At 53.7% G+C, this 10,780-nt stretch overlaps 1 protein-coding gene across 2 annotated transcripts in view; it reads right to left on the bottom strand.

The window, feature by feature from the left end:
• Positions 1-2,820: 2,820 nt before the first annotated feature.
• Positions 2,821-10,780, bottom strand: part of Sult4a1 (sulfotransferase family 4A member 1) — a 33,449-nt gene continuing 25,489 nt past the window's right edge. Inside the window, exons 6-7 of one of the 2 annotated variants that reach the window (XM_008844726.1) lie at positions 7,958-8,096; positions 2,821-4,148 (exon numbers count right to left, since the gene is read on the bottom strand). In XM_008844726.1, the coding sequence (XP_008842948.1) occupies positions 4,036-4,148; positions 7,958-8,096 (252 nt within the window). In that variant the 3' untranslated portion in view covers positions 2,821-4,035. Of the gene's footprint in view, positions 4,149-6,149; positions 6,283-7,957; positions 8,097-10,780 lie in introns of those variants that run through there. The other variant, XM_029569178.1, reaches the window with a different exon arrangement.

Below are 10,780 nucleotides of genomic sequence, written 5' to 3'. Positions count from 1 at the left end.
AATCTCAACCAGGGCTGGGGGACTCCTGGTAAGGAAACAGCCTGTCCTCGCTTTCCCAAACTGTCTTTCCCCCAGGGGCCTCCCATGCTATTTTGACTTGGCTCACACCCAGCAGTCTCCCCATCCTCCCTCAGGTTGCAGGCTCTGAACCTCTAAGGTGTTCACAAAACTCTCCTTCAAGGCTCCTTTCAGCTGCCTGGATAGTGTGTGTTTTGATGGGCAGAGAAATAATCTCTGTGGAAGAGAGGGAGGGGCTTAGAGGTTAACAAAGCTGAAGGGGAGCTCATGAGGGACTAGGGTGTTGGAGGGAGTGACTAAGTGTCTAGCACCCAGCCAAGGGCCTTACCATAGCAGGTGCTCAGTAAGCAAGATGGGGGGAGGAGGGAGAGGCAGGTGGAATGCCTTAGGAGGGGTCCAGAGAATCCATGGCACCATGTTCTGGGCTTGAGAACACAAGCAGGGGGCAGGGAGGAGAAGCAGCACCAGGCTCACAGTCTCCCTGGGATCTAGGTATGGGAAGTCAGTGACTTCCATACCCCATGGAGAAGAACCTGACCTGAGCAGGAGTGAGGCCGACACAGGAACCTGGCCTGGGTTTACTGGCTCACCAACAGCACTGGTCAGAAGATGCTGGGCTCTGAGGTGTAGCAACATTCACTCATTAGCCCTTGGTTACACCTGTCCCAGCTTCCCATGGGCCGGGGGGGGGGGGGCTCCGAGGGTCAGCGAAGCCTGGAGAGGGCTGTTGTCTGAGTGGAGGTGTCCAGGTCATGAGGAATGCTCGGCTGCTAGGGATATCACAGAGGCCATCCTCTGTCTTTACCCAGAATGAGGTGCTACCCTGTCCTAAATCACACAGTGTACAAAATCGCACAAACACACTGTGTTGGGACAGATCAAGTCTTAAGCGGAGCAGGGCTGGCTGCAAGGAGGCCACAGACCCTTCCTGGCAGAAAGGAAGGTGGATAAAGACCATCCCACACTGAGATCCCCAGCACCAAGCCTACACTTGGAGCTGTCTGTGACAGCAGAGTAGGGTCTCCCCACAGTGCTGGAAGCAAAGCCACCCTCACCCCAAACCAGGCTATGAGCCGGTGATCTTATCATGGCCACCAGGGGGCGATGGCTGGCCAGCAGCATGGGGCAGCACAAGAGACACTTGGTAAGGGTTTTGTTTTAGGTTTTAGCTTTGTGCAGAGACTCAAGTCTGCTGGTGGAGGTGGGATGAGAGAAGGCAAAGGACTCAACTCTCAGGTGGAGAAAAGTAAGTTTAATTCTAAGAGTGGCTCTTTATACCTGATGAGCAGGGGCAGCCAAGGATACAGCGTGCAAAACATAAATCAAGCAAAGTTCAAAGTAAAGAGTGTTTTTCTTTTCTGTTACTAACCGAACTCTCCCAGAGCTCTAGTCCGTGAGAAAGGAAAACACAAGCCCATCCTCTGTCATTCTTACTGTCCCAAGGCGGAGTTCTGCCCTGACCAGGAGGCGGAGTTCTGCCCATGACCGGGAGGCGATGCTCCACCAGTGTCCATCCTCTTGTTCTCAAGAGACAGCTGGGCTCGATCTTGTCTTTGATTCACCTTCTGCAGAACTGAGCTCCATCAGCTTTGATTGTGTTTGTTTTTTCTGAGATAGGGCTTCACTGCCACCCACGTTGACCTTGAACTCTCAATCCTCCTGCCTCAGCCTGCTGACTGCTGGGATTAGAGCTAGTGCCTCTACTCCAGCCAGCACTGGAGCCCAAGCCAGGCAGACTGAGGAGGTGGAGATGCTGGTTCCATAGAAATTTCTCCCTCCATTTCTCCTTTCTCTGTCCATCCTTCATTTTACTTCTGTTTACAAGAAGTCAAAAGTCAATGAGGAAGCTGGGGCATGGGGGCTTGAACCCTCATAAAGTTCTGCTTTATCAAAACCCACCCCAGGCCAAGCATGGTGGCACAAGTCTTTAATCCTAATACTCTGGGGAATGGGGGGACAGGGGCAGGCAGATCTCTGTGAGATCAAGACTGGCCTGGTCTATAGTAAGTTCCAAGTCAGCTGGGGCTACAGGGAGACCCTGTCTCAAAAAGACAAAAAGGGGGTGCTGGAAAGATGGCTCAGCAGTTAAGAGCACTGACTGCTCTTGCAGAGGACCCGGGTTCAATTCCCAGCACCCACATGGCAGCTAGAAACCATCCTTGACTGCAGTTCCAGGGGAATCCGAAGCCCTCTTCCGACCTCCACAGCATTGCACCACATTGGTACACTCACATACATGCAGGCAATACACTCATACACATAAAATAAAAATACATTTTTTTGGTCTTTTTGAGACAGGGTCTCCCTGTAGCCCCAGCTGTCCTGGAACTCGCCATGTAGACCAGGCTGGCCTTGAACTCACAGAGATCTGCCTGCTTCTGCCCCCTGAGTGCTGGGATTAAAGGCATGCGCCACCACGCCCAGCAAATAAAATATTTTTTAAAAGGCAGGCAGGGGGTCTGGAGAGACGGCTCAGCAGTTAAGAGCACTGGCTGCTCTTGCAGAGGACACAGGTTCAGTTTCCAGGACCCACATGGTGGCTAGCAAATGTCCCGAACTCTAGTTTCTGGGGTTCAACACCCTCTTCTGACTTCCACAGGCACTGCACAACATGCACGCACTTACATACATGCAGGCGATACACTCATACACATAAAAATAATGAATATTTTTTAAAGACAAAAAAAACCCCACCCCAGGCCATTTCCCCTGGCTGCCAGGCCCAGGGGACAGGGCAGGAATGGGGGGTCCACTCCCTCAAGGACGACCAGGGACCAGTTTCAATCCAGCACACACACCACACCAGCAGGGAAGGTGTCTTTATTAAAGATGTAAGCAACACAGAAGTACCGTGTGCAATGCTCCACAACATCAGACACAACAGGAAGGCAGAGCCACGCTCACTGCACAGAGCCATGTGCCCGGCCCTGCCACGTGTCCGGCCCTACACGAGCTTTTCCCTGGACAAGGGACCCCAATGGACCTGCTTCAGAGACAGCCTATAGCAGGCCCCTTCCATAGAGTGAGCCTCCCACCACCATGCTGGGCTTTTCTCAGTCACGCAGGGAACAGACAAGCGTGGTGGTCCCTGTTTGTGAACTCGCTGGCTGCCGGCACACCTGTCATCTGGCCATCTTGCCATCACTTCAGCTAAATCTAGGCCAGAAGACAGAGTGGATAGAGGAGTAACACACAAGCTTTGCTCCCTCAGACACTCCGTATGGCTGAGACGCCAAGACAAACAAGCAGGTTTGCCAATTCCACCTGTGTGAAGGAGGCTGTTCAACCTGCAGACTGGGTCAGCTAGCTGACAGTCTGGCATTTGAGTGACACTGACCGGGAATCCCAGAACCATGCTATAAGGCTGTGGCCAATTCTCCATGCAGTTCTGGGTCTGTGTGGACACTACACATACCACTAAAGCCTTCAGATGCCACACGTGGCCTCAGGCCAGCTTTCCTCCTGGAACATTCCTCAAGCTCTTCTGTGCTGTGCTTAAAGAGCTTCCTGCTGGAGGTGTCTCTGAAAATGACTTGGGACAGGTCCTGTTAGGTGACGGGAAGGCTCAGAGGACTAACTCCACAGGACAGACCCACCTCTCCATCTCCCTCCAAGTGGTCCCAGTGTGCCTTAGAGAAAGGCCTGCTAAAACAACAAACCCTGAGTACTTCCTACCAGCCTGCATGGCTCATTCTTGCTTCCCGTTGGAAATGGACTTGTGTTTGGTTGACTGACGTTTATTTAGATTTCCAGTGTAAAGCTCTATAAAATACAATGAGTAACGTGGGGTACAGGGCAGAGATTCGAGCTGCCTGTGGCATGGAGACTCGAATGCCACAGGCCAGGCTGCTGTGCGTGGTATCATCACACTCCTCAGCTCTCTCCACGGGTTTGTCCCCCTGTTGTTTCCACGCAGCTTCCAGAGTGTGTCCAGCAAGGAATAAACAAACGCAAACAGGACTTTTAGCTAGCAGAGCGTCTGGAAACCGTGAGCATGCAAGTTCGCGGTTTCTATTATTATAAATAAAAGTCAAACGTGAGGTCGCACTTCCCCATCTTCTGTTTATACACTAGGTCAAACTTCTCATTCATGGAGACGGTGAAGATGTCCTTCCACAGCCCGACTCTGCCTGCAACACAGAGCACAGCTTTCTGTGTTCACCAGCTTCGGGACAAGAGAAAGCCTTGGGAATGGATCTGGAAGCCTCCAGATCTATTCCTTGACCCTTCTGAACTTGGACTACAGGGTGGGATGAGGTACCTGAGGTACAGAGCACGTGGGTCTTGCATATGGAGGAACAGGAATGGAACCAACTTCCCTACATCAGGAGTGAGGTACAGCCACCTGCTGCCCCTTACCCGCCCAGGCCTCACACAGACCCACCCCTACAGCCACCTGCTGCCCCTTACCCGCCCAGGCCTCACCCAGCCCCCCACCTCCAGCCACCTGCTGCCCCTTACCCGCCCAGGCCTCACCCAGCCCCCCACCTCCAGCCACCTGCTGCCCCTTACCCGCCCAGGCCTCACCCAGCCCCCCACCTCCAGCCACCTGCTGCCCCTTACCCGCCCAGGCCTCACCCAGCCCCCCACCTCCAGCCACCTGCTGCCCCTTACCCGCCCAGGCCTCACCCAGCCCCCCACCTCCAGCCACCTGCTGCCCCTTACCCGCCCAGGCCTCACCCAGCCCCCCACCTCCAGCCACCTGCTGCCCCTTACCCGCCCAGGCCTCACCCAGCCCCCCACCTCCAGCCACCTGCTGCCCCTTACCCGCCCAGGCCTCACCCAGCCCCCCACCTCCAGCCACCTGCTGCCCCTTACCCGCCCAGGCCTCACCCAGCCCCCCACCTCCAGCCACCTGCTGCCCCTTACCCGCCCAGGCCTCACCCAGCCCCCCACCTCCAGCCACCTGCTGCCCCTTACCCGCCCAGGCCTCACCCAGCCCCCCACCTCCAGCCACCTGCTGCCCCTTACCCGCCCAGGCCTCACCCAGCCCCCCACCTCCAGCCACCTGCTGCCCCTTACCCGCCCAGGCCTCACCCAGCCCCCCACCTCCAGCCACCTGCTGCCCCTTACCCGCCCAGGCCTCACACAGACCCACACCTACAGGCCACTGGGAGGGATGTCACCTCTTGCTTCAGGTTCAGCCCTGGAGGGACTCAGTAGCCCTGCTAGAGAGGAGGTCCTGTGGAGCAGAGTTCTGTGCTCTGAGGAGTAGGGAGACCTTGACTCAGCTCCACAGTGCTGCCTTCTGTTAGGAAACCACCTGCCTCTGGGGAATTTAATAAATGAAAAGATTACCCCAAGGGCCAGAGCAAGAAGCCCACCTGAATAGGGTCAAAGGTGGAAATTTCTAGAAGTCTGAGCTCAGAACTCTGGGGAGGTCTTAAAGTGAATAGAAGATCTATGGCATAAGCTAGCTTTCGGGGCCAGACAGAGAATGTGCCACGCCTCACTTGCAGCTGCTCTGCACCTCGACCCCGGACTGAGTCTCATACTGTCCAGGCTGCTATCCAAGCTGATCAGAACCAGACCTCAGCCTGGGAGCTCAAAGGGGTGCTGGGTCATAAGCTAACATGCAGACCCTGGGTTTAGAGGGAAAGAAAAGAACTAAAAATGATGATGGAAATGGGGACCCCATTTTTCCTGTGGATGACAAAACCTCCCAGGGTCAGGTCCCATATCAATTGATAGTCATCCTCCATAGTTAAGATTAAGATTCCAAGCCTCCTACCAATGGGAGCAGCAAACAGGTATTGGGGTGGCTCTGGGCTTTTAAACCAGCTCCTTGGGGACAGAGTGTTCTGTGAAGAATTCTCTCTGCTTTCGGCAGCTCTGAGGTCAAAGCTCTGTCTCCAGCAAACAGCCTTCCCTCAGCTCTTAACAGCCACCCTGTCCCAGCAGGACTTGAGGCATGCAGCAAACGCTGAGCTACAATTCCTGATGCGTCAAGACTTTCTCTTCGGTAACAAAAAATGATCTATTCATGTTGGGAAAAAAACAAAAACAAAAACAGGTTTGCCGCCTTCTAATGACACTATAGGGACCAAATTAGAAGTTTCTAGACCAACCACACCATAAATATATTTCTTCATGATTATTTTTCTCAGATGAGAGGCATCATAGGAGTCACCCACCTGGTTTATGATTTGGAATCAAGACAACTTATGCTGTGATATGAATCAAATTTAAGCAATGCAGCTGGCTCCCCAATCCCCTGTATCCTCACCCGCCTCAAGGGGATCTTCTGAGCAAAGAGGCAATGTGCTAAAAGAAAACAAAACCACAGAACTGAAATAAAGCCAGACCAAAGCTGACAGTGAGAGCGGGTGCCTCTGAAGGAGGTGGACATGCAGAAGCACACTCACACCGGTGTGCACACTCACACCCAGCGTCCACACGCACACCCCCGATGTGCACACTCACACCCGTGTGCACACTCACACCCGTGTGCACACTCACACCCGTGTGCACACTCACACCCGTGTGCACACTCACACCCGATGTGCACACTCACACCGGTGTGCACACTCACACCCAGCGTCCACACGCACACCCCCGATGTGCACACTCACACCGGTGTACACACTCACACCCAGTGTCCACACACACATCCCCGATGTGCACACTCACACCGGTGTGCACACTCACACCCAGCGTCCACACGCACACACCTGATGTGCACACTCACACCCAGTGTCCACACACACCCGGTGTGCACACTCAAACCCGGTGTCCACACTCACACCCGATGTGCACACATACAGACTGTACACATTGCACATGAACCCAAAGTACAGCTGAGGAGATGGTCACGGACTAGGATAAAAAAAAATAGTAAAAGAAAAATGGAAAAAAATGGCAAATAAATTCGAGATAATAAACGCTTGTGAAGATGCAGCCAGGAAACACATCACAAGGGAAGGGATTGGTGAGCTTCCCAGAAGAGCAGACTGCTTGGCATGTACAAGGACCAGCTTGGGCACCTGACCCCCTGAACTGCCTTTGGGACCCATTAGCTGGCTTTTAGAGGAAGGCCTAGAGGACCTGGCCGCTCCAGCACTGAGCAAAGTCACATCTGGGGGTGGGGGGTAGTCAGGCTGAAACCAGAGTCGCTCCTCCCCACCTTGAGCACTGCCCCTCCATCCTACAAGGTGGTGGAAGAGGAGTCCACGGTCACAGGCTCTCCCCTCATGTCTCCTCATTCAGTCCACACTGCTAATAACCGGCTTCACATGTGTTACAGCATACTTACCTGCAAGGTCTTGTGGGGGTTGCTATCTGGAGACTCCAGCAGGTAGCCCATGGCCTGAAGGGCCAGGAGGGTACCCCAAGGCCCTGGGAGGACGCCCACCTGGAATATCGCTCCCTAAGTCAGCTGCCCGAAAATCCTCTTGCTGCCAAGGATGTGCCCTGCACCCTCTGGGCCACCTCCACAGTGCCTGCTCTGCCTACCCATGTTTTCCTGCCCTGAGTCCTGGCCATTCATCCCCTGTGCTGCTTGTATGCAGAAGACCTTCCCTTGGTCAGCATCCTCTGGGTAAAGGAGGAGAGAGGGCGTCTCCCCACACAGCACCCATCTTCCCATTCCTGTGGCTCACACCCCCCACATCCCGTGGAAGGCTGCCAAGTACATGGCCTGCCTTTTGCTGTGAAACACCCTGACACCACAGCCCTGCCCTGTGTCTGAGCTGTGTGGCATCCGATTTTGGCCACAGGGAAGGGCTCTGTGTAAACACGCCTTGCCCAGAGCCCATGCCAGCCTTACTGACTGCCCTTGCGGCATCACAAGTGCGGGTAGGCAGGGCACATCATTGGTCAGCAAGTGCCCGGGCAAAGCAAGAGGGCACAGGCCAGCAAGGATTACCATCCAAAAGAGAAATCAGTCCAGAAAGTCGTAGACAAAGAGGACCCAAGCAGTGAGCAGGGACGGGACACATACCTCGGCCCACAGGCAGAGCCTCTGCATTGCAGCACTGGTCTACCAGCTGGTGACAGTGTTCGATGAGGGATTCCAACTGGGCCTTGTCACAGGACACACCCAGGAATCTGGCCAGCTGCTCCACCATGGTCACCAGGTCCTGGAAGACAAGGACAGAGAAGAAAGCATCCCGTCAGAGGCGATGCCGGGGACAGCACTGACAGCTTCCTTCCCTGGTGCTCTGGAAAAGAGCCGGCGGGGGGGGGTACAGTATTGTCTAAGGCACTCAGCTCCCAAGCTACTGGTCTTGTATTCAAACCACGGCCCTGAGGGAGGGCAGGAGTCGGGATGTAGACAGGAGGTCTTGAGAGCTGTGGTGCATGTATAAACAACAACAGTAAGTAGGAATGTCTGTCACCAGCAAGACTAGCTGTCACTAGCCACAGGAATCCACTGATCCCCACATATCCCTGAGAAGCCAATGCCCCACCCATCTCACCTGCAGGAAGGGGGTCTGGCAAAGCGAGAGCCTACTAAGCTTGCTCACCGGACAAAGCCATTTCTGGGCCCCACGATGCCCACTCCCGAAGATGGAACACAGCTGAGGCAAGCACGCCTGCTCCTTGTGGCGGCCACTTCCTCCCTGGAAATACCCAGGCTCCTCCTATCCCCAGTGGGATCCCTGAACTGTCTTCCAGAGCCTGCTGGCAGCTGCCCGTTAGGGAAATGTAGGAGGCCTTTTCCCCTCCAGAAAAGCTCTAAAACAAATCTGCACCCTGAAGCAGGTGTTTCCTCTATTGAATTGGCCTGTGGGCATGTCTGTGAGGCATTTTCTTGATTGTTGCGTGATGTGGGAGGGCCCTGCACACTATGGATGGTGCCACCCCTGGACCTTGGGTTGTATAAGAAAGCAGGCTGAGCACGGGTCAGAGGAGCAGACAGTAATCAGTGTTCCTCCGTGGTCTGTGCTTCAGCTCATGCCCCCAGCTTCCTGCCCTGACTTTCTGTCTTGGTCTCCCTTGATAATGGAGTGTGGGCTATATAAGCCAAATAAACCTTCTCTTTGGTTTTGGTCAGAGTATTTTATCACAGCAATAGAAAGCTAACTAAGAAAGATGGGTCAGTTAAGAGCGCATACTGCTCTTGCAAAGGAACTAGGTTTGGTTCCCAGCACCCACATTGGATAGTCAGAAGTACCTGTAACTCAAGCTCCAAGAGGATCCAATGCCTCTGACCTCCACGGGCACCCGCACTCCCATGCACACACACGCACTCCCATGCACGCACGCGCACACACACACACACACACACAATTAAAAGTAACCTGACCCCCACACTCACATACACATACTCCCCTCCCATACACACACAATTTAAAGTTACAGTAAATCTTTTTTAAAGGGTAGCAAGCAATTCTGTCATTGTAGTCCAGCTTTCAGAGGGAACAATGTGGTTCTCCTGGGACCCTGGTGAGTCCCCTAGATGGGTTTATCATAACAGAGCCTGACCCCTGAGCCCCTCTCTGGTTTCCTATCTCCCTCTCCCACCCTCTACTTCCATGACACCATCACCACGATGTGATATGGCCAAGAAGCCCTCACCAGAGGTCAGCCAGTGCAGGCACCATGAACCTCCAAAACCATAAACTGAACTGGCATCTCTGGTTTTTACAAAATATCAAGATTCAGGGGTTTTATTATAAACTGAAAGCTGACTAATGCACTGTGTGAGAATGCCAGGGAGCCTCAGATGGGCTTTGCTGGAACACTGACTGTCGAGCTGGTGCAGCAGCTCCAACAAGAGCAGGTAAGAGGTCTTGGCTCTGATCAGACAGCATCAGGCCCGAACACCCTACTGAGAAGCCAGAAAGAGATATGACAAATGAGCTAGCCTCCAAGACTGAGGCAGTGTTCTGGCTTTAAGCTCACATAAGCCTTGCGTCCTGTTTCCTGGAGGCTTGATCCTGAATGTTTTGGTCCCTCCACTGAGTAACGTTGTTCCAAAAAGAACCTTCAGACTGCGACAGGCATCCCCAGTGGGTGTGTGGTGCTGCTGGCTACACTGGATATGCTCACTGTCACCACCTTATAAGAGAGCCCTCACCTGACCCTGAGCAGTGGACGTCCCACCACCATGTCACAGGGGGCAACGGAACAAACAGCTGCCAACTTAACATGCCTAGTTTCCAGGAACAATGCAAATACACAGGAGCTGCTGTCTACCAAGACACAAGGAGGTGACCACAGTCTATTCACAGCTACCTCAGAGGCCAGCAGCACAGAAGGGACTGGACCTTCTGTAGGGGGCATTGCATGAACACAGAAGGACATACTTCTGTCACATGACAAGTCTCACCATCTCCAGATACCTCAGCACACAGAGCACATGCAGGGGCTCAAAGGAGGGCAACATGCAGTTGGAGAGCTGGTTCAGCAGTTAAGAGCACTGGTTGCTCCCGCGGAGGTCCTTGGTTCAGAACCCAGCACCCACATGGCAGCTAACAATTGTCCTTAACTCCAGTTCCAGGGGATCCAGTGTCCTCTTTTGTCCTCCACAGGCTCCTGCACACATGCGGTATGCATAAACTCATTCACACAACACACACTAATAAATTGGGGAGAGGGGGATGGAGAGATGGCCCAGAGGTTAAAAGCACTGACTGCTCTTGCAGAGGATCTGGGTTCAATTCCCAGCACTCACATGGCAGCTAAAAACTGTCCATAACTCCAGTTCCAGGGGTCTGACGCCTTCATCTGACCTCTGTGGGCATTGCATGACATAGGTGCACTTACATGCAGAAAATATACCCATATACACAAAATAAGATAAAAATATTTTAAGATG

This window comes from Nannospalax galili, unplaced genomic scaffold (genome assembly GCF_000622305.1).
Source record: "Nannospalax galili isolate Female #2095 unplaced genomic scaffold, S.galili_v1.0 scaffold180, whole genome shotgun sequence".
In the NCBI taxonomy this organism is placed as follows: Eukaryota; Metazoa; Chordata; class Mammalia; order Rodentia; family Spalacidae; genus Nannospalax; species Nannospalax galili.
This window is presented reverse-complemented; position numbering and strand designations above follow the sequence as displayed.